Below are 17,147 nucleotides of genomic sequence, written 5' to 3'. Positions count from 1 at the left end.
AGTCTTATATCCAAGCTGTGGGATGGATGACAACCGCATCACGATAAAACTGAGCATGACCACATTTACACCAATGATGCAGATTTCCTTCCAGATAAATTCCAACGTGGGAAACAGGAAACAAAGACAGTCATTTTAATTATGTTTTAACATAAAAAGAAATGCCAAAGTGCTTTTGACATTTAAATTATGGTAGGGAGAAAAAAAATATAAATCTTTCCAGCTGACCAAAATAGCTTTCCTTTCACCACTTTTTTTTATTGACCTAAGTGTTTTCTGCACACACAGACCCATTTTAAGTCACATTTTTTACGCTGATATGACGTTATAGCCACTCTCCACTCATCTAACCACACTATCCCTTTATCCGAGCCTCTAAAAGATGTACCTTGTTCATTTTCCACTCATCTTTCTCAAGACATTGGCTCTGCTCTCACAGATTGATTTTCTCTGTCAAGTGGTCTGTTTCGGTCTTTCCCAGCAGTAAAGAGAAAAACTGTGTAAACTGTCGGCCCATCTGGATTTTCTCATCATCCAGCTGTCAAAAGGAAAAGAAATAACGACAATACATCCGGTTTCACATGGCAGTGACAGCGTACCGTGTGATAGTTGATCATCTCCTGCAGGCTCTCGGCAAACTTAGTGAGACTGGACTGTGGAGAGAAAAGAGGGAGAGCTGTGAAGTCGGGCAGAGATTTGATCGCGTCACAGGGTAAAAACCTAGCAATAAAGCACCGAACGGCAAAAAGCTGAACAAATGGGATGAAAATTTAACTCCTGCCACATGTTACACCACAGATACAAGCCCCTCAGGGGGTGACTAAAAGAAAGGTCTTTCCTGGGGAGGAATTAGTAGAGTTTGGGAAGAATCTTTTAGTAAAGTTCTTCTCAGATATAAGCAGGAACTGAACTTGAAACGTAAGGGCGATGTTGTGAGCCAAATACACAAAAGCAGAGAGGAAGTGCCTCACCATGTAAATTCATCTGAGAAAACACAACATCTGACCTCTGTAATGCCCAGCGGACAGTGCTCATTTAAAATAAAAATAAAAAGTATTAATCTTGTAATGTGAGAAAATACTGAAGACAGCAAAAGAGGCGCTGCATGCAAAAACAGTGATAATGCAGACTCCCCAGCTGCAAATTATGACAGGGTGGGTCAGGCTTTTAAATGACACAAATGTTCCATGTTTCTTTATTCCACTGATATTTGATGCAGTTTTACACTCGAAGCAACTCTGGCTGGAGACACAAGCAAGGGCCACTAAAGCCGAGCACTTTCAATGAACCAGATAAAGCTGGATTATGTCTTGTTTACCTCGATGACCTCATCCTTGGTGGACTGCTGGGCAAGCTCCCGGATCCCGTTAACAAACTGCTTGTTGGCTGCATTATAGGCTTTTCCAGCATCAATCATTCCAATACACAACTTCACCAGCTTGTGAAAGGAAAGAGAAAGAAAAAGAGGTCAATATTAAAAGGAAGAAAGAAAAAAAAAATCATGAATTAGCAGAACCCAGAAACAGCCCTGGTCGTTTCTTTGGGACATTTTCTTTTATCTAAACTATAGATATTTTCTAAAAACAGATTAAAGAGCTGTAGATTTGTCAAAAACCTAAAGCTGGAGATTAAAGTAGCAACACTGAAAAACAAGAGGCTTAGTCAGTGTCTTGGATAATTAACAACAGACACTTCTGACACACTGGCAGCAAAGATAATTTCAGGTTACGTAATCTAATAATAAAATCTGGCAGTTCTCCATCTCTCCACCGCCACGTAGAAGATTACACGGAGCCTGAGTGGATATCTGCAGCTTCTCTGCTTAATAAGCTTACATTTCAAAGACCACGGCCCCTCTTTATGATGCTAGATGTGTTAGATGAGACACAGATTACTAAATATGACAACAAAAACTTGGTGTTTGTACGTTTGGTTGTGCGATGAGTAAATTATTTCCTCTTTAAATAGAAAATAGAAAGAGACGAGTGCCGATGAGGGATGCTTCAAAGATATTTAACATATCTTAAATCAGGTTTAACCAGCACGGTTACAGTCTCTTCGCCATTTACACAATAGATTTTGATTTCAGCCTTTTTATAAAGGCAGGTTTCATATCGGCAGTGTTAAGCGAGTGTACGTTTTTACATCTGTGTGTATACTGGTCAGGCAAACAGCAAGCTGCACACACACACACACACACACACACACACTCAAAAAGAAAAGCTGAACTTTGGTCTCTTTAGGCATGACTCCACCCAACACATGGGTGACATACACACTATCACAGCCATATCCAAGCACGCAAACACACCCACTCACTGGCAGATCCTTCCTCTCCGCAGCAAGAGAGGAAGTGAGGCTGGGGCTGAGTCACAGAGGTGGGGTGAGGAGGAGGGTGGGACTTGGAGACTGCAAGTGCAGAAACAATGAAGTGGGTTCTTCTTAGCCCAAGGTCTCTCTCTAAGCTAGTGAACATACTTTTAATTCTGCAGGGATCCGGCGGGAGGAGGGACTTATTCACTGACAGGACAGGATAAAACTCCTGAGCGTTTGATTGGGTTATTTCTCCGCTTTACTTCATTTGAACAAAGAAATACAGCTCACTGGAAGTAAGAACATAATCTGAACCGTACACAAGAAACACAAAGCCAAAAGGCAAATATGTGTTGTCATCTAAAATAGAGGATCGTGTGTGAAGGTTTTCGTTAAAGGTAAATAAAAAGAGGCCAAAAACACTTGAAGGATAAGCGCTTATCATCATCCAATCACACAGACGCAGTGGAGTGTGACAACAAAAGCACAAACGTTGCTCATCTTGAGTTTGCCGTAAGGTACAAAGTATTTAAAAACTATACTTTTCTTATTGGTATTCAGGGATGCCAAGATTAAGAAATATTTAAATCACAATTATATCACATTTTAGTAAAAAAATACAAATCAGATGGAGTAATATGAATGAAAAATGCTTTGTTTACAAAAATCCAATAAGATTATCTAGGATGCCAAACATTTTGACTGCTGTTGGCCTTGGTCACAATAAATGGAAACTTTAACCTTTAACAGAATAAAAGAGGATTAAGTGTTTCTTGGCGAAACTAGTTAACGGGGCTCAGGTAAACCAACGCTTGGCTGGCAGTTGGTTCTTACTTCCACCGAACTGGCATTAGACGCAATCTGTTCCAACTGTAGAATCACTGGAACATCCGAACCGCCCAGCGCTCAGTTTGGGAAATTACACAAAGGAAATTGTCCAATTACCCCACACAGGGCACCGCACTTGAGGTGTTTGTATAAGTTTGAATACATATTTCAGACACGCAGTGTCTATAATTAAGTCTTTCTAAAATGGCAGCTTTCCAGGGAATACACTGGAGACGTGGACAAACCTGAACTTTTCCACTTACAGTGTGGCCTTTGTAGCTCTCTGCTCACACAGTGGAGCAAATGAACAATTAAGCAATGTTTTTCATGGGTGGTACTCACTTTGTCGAGCTTGGATTCCAACTCACACACATCCCCCTCCACTTCCTCTATGGTGGCTCTGTGAGGAGACAAAACACAAAGGTTTGAAGTTAAGCACCTCTGAAAGCTACAGTGGCAGCACACTTGTAAAGAACTGACACAAGCATGTGAAGGCGTATAAACCCAAAGGAGACGGCCAAAAAGAGAGAGATGCCATTTTGGTTCAGACCGCGGGGCTGGAATCAGGTCTGGCATCTGACCCTTAAAAACGTGACAAGGCACAGATCGGCCCTCCACGGGACGGACACCACGACGAGAGGAAGACATCCAAATGACTGATCCCAGCTCAGACCTTTTCCCTTTGATGTTAACACACAGCTGTTGTCTTGCTTTAATGCAACAAAAAGGTCTGGAAGCAGCTGACCGAGCTTTTTCTCTATGTGTTTACACTGAAAACAGACTAACAAAATAAAGAGATTATATTTCATTATCTGAAGCTGCCTCAGACATGCCTCGATAGAAGCAGCCGAAGCGGGGATTTGAACTGATTTGAACCGAGGTGCACCTAATCGCCACAGCTGCAGGAGCAGCTTGTGTTCAGCAGCCTTGTAAGGATTGGACACTGAACAAGAATTTAGTACATTGGAATAAGTCCATAAAGTCTGAGCTAGTGTTGCACTGGGAAGCCACAAATCATAGTCTTCTCGAGAAAACTATATCTAAAAGCAGCAGAAGTAGCCATTAAGAGATTAGAACAGTGAAAAGAGAGGAAGGGAAGACAACTTTTTCTTTTAATTTACTCTTTATTGCACGTTTTAAATCCTGAATCTGTGATGCAGATTTACTTTGTTCTGCTCCGTTAGCAATATATCCTCATTTACATTCTGCAGCTCAGTCGTGGCCTTTACCTATTGAATTATCCAACTTTCCACATTTAAGAACATTTAGAAGTATTGATCTAACAAAGTAAAGTAGGTTTCTTTCCCAAATGCAGCTGGAGCTCCCGTTCTCTCTTGTTCGTGTCTTTTTCAAATGCAATCTAACTCCGTGTAAATCCTGAAGAGGTGCAATGCTTGAATACAAATATCATTTAGAATTGTGAGTATGAGAGTGCCTTATTTTAGTAGAAGGCAAAGGGATTAAGAGAGTCACCCTGCAGTAGCTGCGGATGGCATCCAAACCCCCGGCAGCTGTCTGTTCTACCGTATGGTATCACACAGAGCTGTCAACATCTGCTCAGTGTCAGGGGAGGACCAGAAGCTGACTAAGCTCATCAAAGACTTGCAGCCAAAGATTGAGCATACAAGGATTCTACCATCCTGTGACTATTATCAAATAAAGAGAAATACTATCCTCAACCTCAGGTACTGCGCTGGCATCTCAAAGCTTTTTTTCTTTACCTTAGTACACGACAAGAGGTCGTTACAAGCACAAGCCAGGGCCTTGCACATTAAAGAAGAGCCTATGAGGTTTAAACAGCAGCAGTCAGCCACGGCCTCATCTTTGAATGAGAACCCCGGTGCTTTTCTGTCTCATTTGGGCAGTGAAATCTGAGCAGGTGGGACCTGATATTTCCGCATGGCTTTCGGCACCATAGCTGAACTGCAGCAGTCACATTAACAGACAACACACTGCAGCAGCGGGTTACTTTGGCTTGTGATCAGCAGCTAAGAAGAATCAGGAAGATCATATTATCTCCAAACTTTCCTCCTCTGTGGTTTCATCTCCATAATTGGATGCAGCACCAAGTGAACAAGAAAAAACTGTTTAAAGCGTTTAAGCTGTCGATAATTTCAACTGCCATGTGCTGTTTCGTTTTAACACAATGCCCCGCGTTTGTTAAGCCTGACATGACTTTTTATGGCAAAAACACGATGTTGGCATGAGAAAACTGTAACTTGCAGGGTTTGCACTTTATCATCAGACAAACAACAGTGACCATGGGGTTGGTGTCCTCAGCTGAAATACACATCATGCGCTGAGAACAAGTATGCTGTTACTCAAGTGACTTTTAAAATACCGTATTTTTCGGACCACAGTGCGCCTTAAAATGCGGGTGCGCCTAATGTATTCATTCATTCTGGTTGTGTTTCTGACCTACAACTGATTTTATGTGGTACACGGCGCTCAAAAATCTGTCAAAATGTTTCAGGACGGCCTTGGTAAGCTACGAAGCTGCACTGCTCGATGGATTGAGCATTACAGCCACCGTAGTCACGAGCCTTGCGGAGTAATACGACCTGTGCTTCAACATAAAGGTGTGTGCATTCATACATTCATTCATTTTCTGTACCCGCTGCCCTAAAAATGGCTCCTGTTAAGAGACATGCTTACGAAGCGGATTTCAAACTCAACGCTATCAGTCAGTTTTGTTTCATTTAATGCGCTTATAACCCAGTGCGCTTTATGTAAGAAAATAGACCCGTTAGCAGTCAATCATTGATATTGCGCCTTATAACCCGGTGTGCTTTATAGCCCAAAAAATAACGGTAGGTTGAACATGTTTTTAAAATTTTTTTTAAAAAAGACTAAAGCAAAAAAGTTTTAAACAAACACTGCACAGTTAGCATGAAGTATTCATTTATTTAGCTTTATGACGTAACTGTTGTGAGAAAACTGTAGTTCTGAAAGTGCAGATGCAACAAGAAGAGCTGGAGTCAGTTGGCTGTTGATGCGCCGCTCAGCGGGAAGAAGTAAAGAGCCTGCCTCGCTCATCCACGCCAAGCCAGCATCAGAAAACTCGCCAATCTAACCAACGGTGGTGTCGTCACCAGGTTGGCTCCATGGCACTGGCTCCATGGCACTGGCTCGATGCATACACACGACGCTGAACCATCTGTGTTCGGCGTTTGTGAATTACAGAGGAGGAACGGCAACGAGTAAACGAGGACGTCATGAAGGGTTTGTGACTCTAATATAATATAATATATAGACTTTAATATAACTCGCTTGATTTATTATACAATCTTGCACATGCGCTGGAGCTGTTTCCATTACTTTCACGCATATTTTAGTATGAAGTTCCATACTAAAAAGGAACATTAAAGTTTGAACGACAGAATACCATCAATTTAAAGGACTGATGGAGCCTTTAATGTGTCCCATCTCCTGTCTAAAAAGGCTTTTGCTGTAGTCTTTCTGACCTCTGCTGCCACTCTGGCTCGTGGTAACTAAAAATAACCAAAAAAAAAGTGACATAGCCTTGAACTCATCTTCTATATTTAATACGTACAAACCTAAACCTGAATAACATGTACATTTGTTACTTTCTCTTTTACGTCTTGTGCAGTTCATAATTCAACGAGTCGAGTTGAAGAAGAAGCCTTTCAGCTTGGGAACAGCAATCATGAGATGGTGATAGCAACCCAAACAAAGTAAAATGAAGAAAGGACTTAAGCAGTCAAGGGGGGGCGGTAACAAGGTCAAAAGCAATAAAGAGCTCGCCTCTCACACAGACATTAACCCTGGTCAAAGCTTAAGAACATGTCACCAATCCCTTTTGGACTCTACTCTGAAAGATTCTTGCAACATCAAGAGAATTTGACCTATTCCTAATCTTTCTATACTTTAACAGCGAGCCTGTGTCTTACATAATGCTGTGAATAAAGAAGTAGTGGCTGCAAGCCCCAACCGCTTCAGACAGGTGTCAAAACGTCTCTTAGACGGATCTTTCACTTCAGACTTGTAACCTCAATAAAAAAAAGAAAAAAAAAAGTTGCTGAAAGTATCCAGACACAAAATACAACAAAACAATGTGTCTGTTCATTGGCCAAATAAAAGCTATCCAACGTTCATCCAAGCCCTGTTAATGTATTTAAGGCCTGTTAAAGGAAAGATGCACTCAACCGACTTCTCCCTCAAAGAACTATTAAAAAAAAAAAAAAAAAACACACTCTGAACTTCCATGGAACTACTAATACCCAACCGTTTCCCTTTATCTGGAAAGTTGAGCCTCCGGGGTGAACCTGTGAACCTGCTGACAGGATAAAAAAAAGGAGGGGCTCTGGCACAATCAAAATTTTGTCCATTGCCTCACAGATCTGACCTTGGAGCGAGTCCAGTCTGAGTCTGGATAATGAGCAGAAGAAGAGAAGCAGAGGAGAACAAATACACACACACACACACACTAACTGAGTATAGTCCCTGGATTGTTCCGAATAGCGTTGTTTGAGGGTAAAAAGAGGGAACCTCGGAGTGACACAGGCAGTACTCCGCCAATACAGCACCAAGTTAAAAAGCTGGTATAAGCAGATTGTAACAAAACAAACAAAAAATGAGGTCCGCGAACATAGGGCTTACTTAAGAAGGTATGCACACCTCAGAGAAAGTTATGCAAGTGTCGGGATCATAAACCACCAGGAATTTGATAGATTAAAGGTAGCGTTGCTGGGCCTTCACCCTGGACCGCCTGAACAAAGGGCACGAAGATATGACTCCTCAGATGAGGACGTGTGAGAAAAAAAGAGGCGTCAGAACCGAAGGGCAAAGCACTGGAGATTTTACTCTCCCGCTTAGTGTCACTCCAGTTATTCATGCTAGAAAATAAGCTTATTTTGATTTTAACCTCCCCCTAAATTCCATCACATATGTTTTTATCGTGTCATGTTTTACGTAAAGCGCTTGTTACTTATACAGATAAACCTTCTGCTGCTGCCTCACATCAACTGTGACTCATGCAATATGTCATTGAAGGGTGTATCTATAACATGTGGTCTATCTGCTCACTTTTTGTCTTTATACCACGTTTGACTCCGGTCCGAGTTTGTTATTTGCTCCGAGGATCAAACGACGCCTTTCCTCCCTCGGTATTTAGACTACAAGGTCTACATAATAAAGAACATGTAAAAGGAAATCACTTGCTCTTCATCTCGGGTGTTTCAAAGCATGATAATGAAGTGTTTTAAACAATCAGCTCTTTATCAGATGGTGGGCGCTGTTTTAGGCAGAGGATAGTGCACCCACATTGTCTTGGGTTATGGCGTCAACCACCTCCATTTAGTTTTTCTTAAAAGCCCATGTGGTGGATAACACAGACTAGATGATAAGAAGAAGCCTGGATGATGCAGGTACTCTGATCTTGGTGCAAAATGACTCTGACAAACATCTGATATTCTACTTAAAGGAGAGAAAAAGAAACAGCAGCGACTGCAGTCGAAGTGGGGAATCGAATCGACTGCAAGAAGAAAAGAAAAAAAACATGTAATCAGCAGACCATCTCATCACAAAGTCCAACAGAACAAACAAGTGTCTTCCTCAAGTGTTTATCATATCTTTGCTTTTGAAACATACCCTTCCAGGCACTACACTGGAGTTTATTCACTTGTTTAGATAAAAACGGAGCTGCCCCGGATATGTTTAAGAGTCACTTATGAGTTTGGTAATATCATTTTGTCAACGAAGCATAAGGATTCTTAAAGGGAACCGTATCAATTTTTACGATAAAGACGATGACATCTTTTAAAGGTGTAGCCTCGTAGCTAAAAGAGGAATCTCCTTTCAAGACAAAGTCGAGCTGGAAGAAATAAACTCCAGCAGACCAGTAAAACAAACCGAAACATATTATTACTAACCTCTTAAACATTAAACAATATAAACTGGGGAACTAGGACATCTTGGATTAAGTGTTTGGGTGTGATTGTGAAGCTAAAAAAAAAGGAGAAATGTGTGGTATGAAGGAAGACTACAGCCAATGAAAAGGAGGAAGAAAAAGAAGAAAAAAAAAAAAGGGGCCCGCCATGTAACCCACATCAGTTAGAAAGAGGCCAATTCAGCATCACTGAGGAAATGTTTTGGTCCTGGCCCTGTTTATAGTGACCGGGAGGAGGCTAAAGGACGCCGCTGCACAGTGAAGGCCTGACAGAGCGCACGCCACTCTGTCAGGCACGCCAAAAAGGAGACATCACCTGTGTGGATTAAAATGGCCCCTTAGATCAAATCTGTGAGCTCTGTGTGCTCAACTCTGTCTTATTTCCATCTCCATACCTGAACTCTAAGATAGCAATCTGTCATTAGCCATTATCTAAAGAAAATCACAGTTACAACTTCATGAACTCTGTTAGCTTCTGAATGGTGTTCAGTCCAGTCAAGGGAATCTAGTTTCTGTCACTGGTGCGTGTAGCTCAAGTTAGAGTAATTCATTTACGCAGACATACCCATTAAAGTTATTTTTGCTCTGGGTGACTGAAATTCTCACATTGCCGAGAACCAACAGACATAAAATGCAGAAACGGACAAAGCCCTGGATCATTATAGCGGTAGCTGCCCGAAAACGTTCTGCAAAAGTGGAGACGCCATATTATTCAGCCGTGATGAACTAAACCGTACAGCAAAGCAAAGAGTGCGTCCTGCGGAGCTCTGTGCGGCTGCAGACCGGCAGCATGTGTGCGCTCTGCATGCAGAAGCAAAGCGAAGTGGTCGAACAGGTTTATCATTCACTCCGCCAGCTCAAAGCAGTCTTTATGGGCCCGTGGCACAGACGTTAGCACTTCAAGGACAAGAGCCGACACTTGGAAATCCCACAGGAGGATATTTTCCAATGCAAAGGAAAGGACTAAATGATCACATAGAAACGACCTGGCGATCTTCGCTCTATCACCTGAAAACAATGTGAAGATCTTCATTCTGATGTGCTCTGATCATGACTTTCTGAGACAAATATTCCAATAAATCATTGCGGTAATAATCCACAGAAAAGGAGCAAATGACAGTGACCCTAAAAGCTGATGGAGGGGCAAGAAAGGGCTTAATTCCACTGGACTGAAACAACAGTGGTAGACAAAGGAAAACCATTCAACACTGTGAAGCTGTTACTGTGGATGGAAATGTGAAGAATGGGGTGAGCTTCAGTGTCGTGACGTAGATCCTGTAATTGTTACAAAATGGAGCAGTGGTAACATGGAAGGGAGTGGGGGGGGGGGGGGGTCCCGCTGTGGTAAAACCCACCATTAGGCACACAACGCCAACAACATCAACAAGATGAAGTCATTACTTCAAGATAAACGCTTACACGCTTTGGGGAATTCTCCCCAGTGTCGCAATGACTGAACATCAAGGCTAATTTTGCATTTGGTATACATCCTCGGGTGTTCCTACGTCACTTACATGTTGCAGGAAGGAAGCACCGAGGAGGGGGCTGGAAACTCCAGCATTTTCACTATCTACAGAAAAGACATTCAGGAGTGAATGGGACCGACAGCCTCATCGGTTTCGGTTTACTTTGCAGGGGAGCAAACTTAAACCGGGTCAAATCTGTGAAAAAAGTCCATCGCGTTTAAGCCCACAAAATATCTCATGTGTGTAAACAAGGTTTAAAAGTCCTTATTTTCTAGAAACTCAAATAAACACAGACTTCAACAAAACAATGACTGAATACACTTTTTGCAGACTGACTGCTCCTTTTAGCTTCTTCTTAACAGTTTCAATAATAAAATGGTTATAGCTGTTTGTAGCTGCAAACCCGACAAAATAAGAATGCACCTAAAAGTCAGAGTCTATTGGATTGTACCATCATTCACTGCCCTGCTGTTGCTGAAATGCAAAGTAAGACTGGGCTGCAACAGCACGACACACTGTGCTGTCGGGCCTCGCGTTTCATTAGCCTTTATTAACGACCATTAAGAGGAAATGAAGCACAGCTCAATTACAGCAAAAAGCAACAAGCCCGGCAGGCTAACGGGCCTACAGCCGGACTCCCTTGGTAAACTAAACCTGTCACTCCTGACCAGGCCCTGTACTGTGCCAGAGGTGTCTGTCGGTGATCTGCTGGCTGTGCAGCCACTGTCAGTGACTCAGGGGAAACTGTAACCCAAGATGTTCGACCACTGACTTCATGCGATGGCACTCGGCCAAGCTCAGAATCAGCAGAACCATTAGGACGATTAGGAAGAGAGGGAAGACGGGAACATATGTTGCTGCTAATTCCAGAAATCAGCTCACCTCTGGACAGTTCTTGTCTATTAAAAACATGTCTATCACTTCCTACTGTAATCTCTTGATGTTGTGCTTTCCTGCGTGCTTTATATAGAAGTGGACAATGTTGCATCAGCTGACTGGAAATCATCCCCCAACGACTGTCAATATGATGGATCTCAAACTACCAATGCAACCAGCAAAATGTGATCTGTTGAGAGTTCCGTTATCAGCTTTCTCTTCAGGGATGTCCAGGCATTAAAGATGGAATGGCTTTGTTACTTCATCGTTTAGTCGTGTGGAGAGTAAAACCACAGCACTATGAAGATAGTTTTCAACTAAATCATACTTGAAGAGGAGCCAGGAAAGCTCAGAGGCCAAGTCCAATGTCTATTCTCAAGTGGAAAACTAGGCTACTTGGGTTTAGAGCCAAAATTACTGACTTTTTCTTTTTTTTTTTTTTGCACTAGTGCATCTCTCCGCCAGGCTAAAAGTATGGTTTCTAACCGAAGACAGTTTCCCAACGACAGTGAGGATGAGAGCAAGAAAAAAAAAAAACATGCGGGTGTGCCAAATTACCACTTAAAAACAACCCGCTCCACATTTGGGGGCTGCATAGTCTCTGGCACAGAGTTTAAAGCAAACACCAAAATGGAAACAGATGCTGAGCGAGTGAGAGCTGCTCCACGCTGGTGTGTACTCCATGTTTTCATCCATTCTCTCTGTCTCTCCCGCGCCGTCTTCTTCTCTGACCAAATATAACCAGTGGGGGGGGTTGAAAAAAAAAGAAAAAAAAGAGAGAGAGAGAGTCAAAACTGGGGTGGTCCGAGGGGAAAACAGTGCTGCGACAACATCTGATACCGACTGACCTACGGTGGAGTTTAAGACAGGAAATGTTGACAGATGGTTCTTTGAGAGAGCAAAGGTTACAGAAAATATAGACAGAGATGGGGGCTGTGTGATAGCTGGATGTCATGGGAAGCCACTCCGAATGTGTGCTGACGAAAGGTGAGCTGCTGCGTTGCAACTGGCAACTTTCAAAAGGCAGCATGAAGCAAAAAAAGTGCCAACAATAAAGCGTCAACCATCACCTTCATATCGCTTCCTGAGCCTGATGCATATTAAAAATATTCAGTTTACCACCGTGTGAAGCCCGGAGGCTTCTGCTCGGTGCTGACGCGTCATCGACCCATTAGTAGAATCCAAAACACAACTGAGCGATGAGCGGGTTAACAATAATCTGACGATAACTGTGGCAACGTGATGAAGTTACACAAAATGACCAAACATGGCATCTCTCCACCCACATAGATGAACTTACACACACACACAGACACAAGGAATCAGCGGAGTAACAACGGCATTGCTGGTCAGAGTCGCGTGTTCTTCAACGCCAGCTCACCCTCACACACACACACACGACCCATTTCGCCCCAGTTTGAAGCCGGTTACCCAACTTAGAAGCACTTCTGACAGCCGGAGCGCTCTCTCCCAGCTAGGAAATCTAGTCCGAGAGTAACAGCGACTTTTTACCACCAGAGCAAAGAAATCGCTTCCATCAGGAAACAGGATTACGGTTATAATGTAGAACGCTTTGTCTTTGTACCATTTGCACTTAAATGGAGGGTTTGTAATGAGTCACGGTTGGCTGAAGCTTTTGACGTGTAATTTCACGCAATATTCAAACGGGAAATGAGATATTTTATATAATCACAGAAGCTGGTCGACCCATCTTCTCTACAAAGTTGGAAGAGATGTTTGGAAACGTTTGGGAGTCGAATTCATTGCTTCATTTTTGTAGAAATAATCGCAACAGCCTTTCATTACAAATGATTGACTGTCGGTCGGGGATAAAGGTATCTGAAAATCCACGCTGGTGTATCAGAAATGGGCTGAAAGTCAGAGGTTAGAAGTTTCGATTTCCGTTGAACAATAATGCATGATGTTTGCCACAGAGTCGGTCTGCGGTCTGGTGGAAAACTTTGAAAAACGGCACTTCACTGATATACAGCCGACTTAAAAGTGTCTGCAGTGACTCAGAGGCTGGATGAATAGCAAAAATACCCCCCCATTCGCGTGATGATGTTAAGAGGGAAGGGAAAGAAGAAGCTTTAGAGGAGACCAAGCTGTTACAACGAGCCTCGGTTTGGAAGCTTTGGCTCAATGGTCACGAGGTGATAAACAGCCGATTTGAAGCAACGCAACCAGTTGGTAAACCACCCTTTGCTCGAGCCACCGAACACGATCCACGAGGACATGCTCTGATCTGAAAAGACTTCTTTCTGCAAACAACTTTCTAACATCTGTTCCTCGTTTTGTTGGGAGAGGATGTTTCAGCAGCAGCAGAGCGTGGGGGCTGCGAGAGGAAGGAGGGAGGGAGGCTGCTCTCTCAAAACCCTGGAGAATGCAAAGCAACCGTAGGGGGGAGCCGAGAGCAAACATCCCATTTTACGTCTCTCCCCGGCTTGACACGGATGATGAGGTCAGAAATTAAAAACGCCGCCGGGAACACGTCACACGAGCTCCGACCACCTGACGCCTACGCTGAGACGCTGGTTTAGACGACGGGACGCCCCACTATCTGTTGCAGAGAGAGTCAGTCAGTGAGTCAACCTGCAACAACAAAACAATCTGCAATACCTCAATCGCAGCCACGGGATTCGAGCAAAAGTGCACAAAACCCAGCAGTTTGAGGTCTTAAATGTGGAAACAAGCCACACATTTTTTTTCAAGTTTGGGTGCATCTTTAGAAGCTGACCACTAAAAGTCCACCTGTAGTTTGTGCCGGGGTGTTTCTTTATTTTTTAAAGGGTAATTTCACCAAAATGATCTAGAGCACATAAAAAAAAATGACACGATGTTATATTGTAACAGAAGATAAAGACTTTGAGGGACTTTTTAAAAAATAAAAATGACATTTTTTATTCTTTTTGCAAGACTAATTCGACTAAATGCTAAATATAATATTTTGCTTGAGTACCAGAAATGTTTTGAGATGTTTAAAGTGGTAATAATAATAATAATAATGTTAATAAATGATGATTGTGGCACTCATATCGTGGCACTGTGCATTACTCTTTAAAAGTAAGATGCTTGACCGTGTAAATAATCGGGTTAGATGGCATTTTATCTCATTACTTCCTCTGCTGATTTAAAAACGGACATATTGTTGTGGGCAGCAGCTAAATCCATTACACGGCAATAAAAGAAATGAGTCATAAAGAACACAGTCCCCATGCACTGTCATGCCAGTGAAGGCTGCTGGCACAGCCTGTGATTTCCTGCATTTCATAGTTAATGAATTTTCCGATCTTTACATAATTCATACACAGAAAAAGCCGCTCTTTTGGCCACCTTTGTGCTCAGTGAGTTTGCGTGTGGTTTCCTTGCCCCACTAGCAGACTCCCCGGCTGGATCCAGCTTTCTTAAGAGACAAAAATAGAAAAAGTAGCGAGCAACAAACGGATGGCCGCATACTGCCGATCAGTGTGAAAGCAGCTAGCTGGATACTCACCCCCCCTTTGATAAATAAATAACCTCTTTATGATACAAAAGCCGAGTTGGCACCACTCACCTGAACCGCGGGGAGTCCTTCAGACATTCCTCAAAATCCACAGTTATCTTCATCGTTGCCGCAGCGAGTGAACCCACAGACCTGCGCTCTCCGTGATTAAACACAGTAATCCAGGCTCAGTGTTTCTGGCTAATTAGCTTTTTTGCTAACGTTCCCGTTCCTCCGTCCGACCAGCTGGCTCCACTCTGTCACCGCTCCGTTAGCCAGCTAGCCTCAGAGGCCAGCAGCTGCGAATGAGAAAGTCTCGAGACTGCAATCATAAACGACGCTTCGTTTTTTTTTAATGAGGGCCACGAGCGCCACGAAAACTGTTTCAGTCGCAGCGGTCAGAGCTGAAAACAGAAAGTGTCGTCCGGCAGCTCGGTCATAGCAGTCAGCGGGAGAGCAGCTTTTCTCCAACAGCTCCGCACATAGATCGTCTATGTGAGAAGAGAAGCTGCTCGCCGTCCCATGCACATGTGACGTCAATATGTCTCATATTAAGACTTGTGGTTCAGAGACAAACTGACTACACAAAAAGGACAACTTGCAAGTTTTTTTCTTAGCTTTTTCTTGAACTCAAATAAATTTTAAAAAAAGATCATTAAGGATGTTTTGTGAAAATCCCAGTAAAGCCTTACTCTGCACCCAATCGGGGGCCCAAGTAGATCAGAGGGCCCAGATAAAGTCTCAAGACAAATATATAAGAAAAAAAAACAATAAGACCCAAATTGGCTGACTGCAAAGGGACACAACATGGCAACAAGAAGGAGCTTCAAGGAGACTCAAAACAACCAGAGTAATACTTGATATAACCAAAAACATCAAAGATGAATTCAAACAAGTAGAAAGACTCACTGGTGTTTAAGAAACTCAAAAAAGAGTCAAACTCTTAAGTTTGCACCAAGATACTCAAAATGACTCAAAACAATGACAAGCAGATTGAAGTTAACAAGAAAGAGACCCAGCGCAACTAAAATAGTTTCAATTAACCCAACCAGACACTGAAAACTGACTAAAATGTGGGAAAGATGACGGAGAGGCATATTTGTGACCATTTTAGTCGCTCTGTCGAGCTGTCTTGCCTCGGTCTCCAGAGCCCCGTTGGCTCATACAATCTGTGCAGAGTTTACCACTGTTTCTCAGATATTCAAGAGACGACTATTTACACTTTTTCCAACAAGCGCTGGCATTAAATGTAAAAAGAGTAAAATAGCACAAGAAATATATGATTCTATTATTAGTCCCTCACTGCTATTTCTCAAAAGCTATAAAATATAGAGGTAATTCAATAGTTATGCTGAAATTTCCCTAATTTTATACAGCGGCTCGAAGTCAGAGATCAGCTTGAGAAGTTCAGACTTTACAATGAATAAAACGGCAGGAGTGATACGTCTGTCTCTGACTACAGGATCTTTGCGTCAGTTGACAGGCGCTTCCTGATCCATTGGATTTACCCAGCACCCCGTTTCATACTTTCACAATCCCCCCCTGCAGTGCGTGTATCTCTACTATTATAAAACGGCAACACAACTATCGCATTAGACGTTTGCGGTTTTTCCCCAAAGATAAAACCCAGACATTTGCCATTCACGCTTAAAAGGTTGTTGTGTGGTCGAAAGTGACACCGTTTCATGGGTTTTGTCGTCAACTGTGAACACACATCAGACCCAAACGCGCCACATAATCTGCGAGAACGAGGACTCGAGTTTTTATCCAATTAGACTGAGCAGAAATCCCGCGAGGTTGGGAGCTGCGTTGTATGTCAGCGCCACCTGGTGATACAGCAGAGATCAAATTACTACATTTTTAAAAACAATGAATCGCTATTTCTCTAAAATAGTGTCAGCACATTTAATTTTCTTTCTTCCTAGACTATTATCCCTGAGATGAATTCCAGAAACTGTATTTCTACCCCCTTTTTCTTTAAATAGGATTAATCTAAATGCTTTTGCTGCGTTCAGGGAAATTCTTGACTCCAATCCAAAAGACCCAAAGGACGTTTCAGACAGAGCAGATGAACTAGAACTCTTGTGGTTTTGGGGCAAAAAGAATAGTTTTTGGTATGTGGTAATGCAGAGCTGAAATGAGGATTGGTCAGTAAAAGGTTCAAGTGGTTTTCTTTTTAACATTTTTGATGGATTAAGCAACACTAGTCACATAAATCTCTTATAACACAATAACAGACTTTCATTCATTAACAGTATATCTGAATCAAGGCACT

General features: G+C 42.5%; 1 protein-coding gene across 4 annotated transcripts in view; it reads right to left on the bottom strand.

The window, feature by feature from the left end:
* Positions 1-15,358, bottom strand: part of acap2b (ArfGAP with coiled-coil, ankyrin repeat and PH domains 2b) — a 45,202-nt gene extending 29,844 nt beyond the window's left edge. For all 4 annotated transcript variants that reach the window (XM_072389363.1, XM_072389364.1, XM_072389366.1 and 1 more), the window contains exons 1-4: positions 14,945-15,358; positions 3,484-3,541; positions 1,319-1,438; positions 600-653 (exon numbers count right to left, since the gene is read on the bottom strand). In XM_072389363.1, the coding sequence (XP_072245464.1) occupies positions 600-653; positions 1,319-1,438; positions 3,484-3,541; positions 14,945-14,997 (285 nt within the window). In that variant the 5' untranslated portion in view covers positions 14,998-15,358. The remainder of the gene's footprint in view (positions 1-599; positions 654-1,318; positions 1,439-3,483; positions 3,542-14,944) is intronic.
* Positions 15,359-17,147: the final 1,789 nt, after the last annotated feature.

Source organism: Leuresthes tenuis, unplaced genomic scaffold (genome assembly GCF_036924035.1).
Source record: "Leuresthes tenuis unplaced genomic scaffold, fLeuTen1.0.hap1 SCAF_7, whole genome shotgun sequence".
NCBI classification, from domain to species: Eukaryota; Metazoa; Chordata; class Actinopteri; order Atheriniformes; family Atherinopsidae; genus Leuresthes; species Leuresthes tenuis.
The sequence above is the reverse complement of the archived record's forward strand: the minus strand, read 5'-3'. Positions and strand labels throughout refer to the sequence as shown.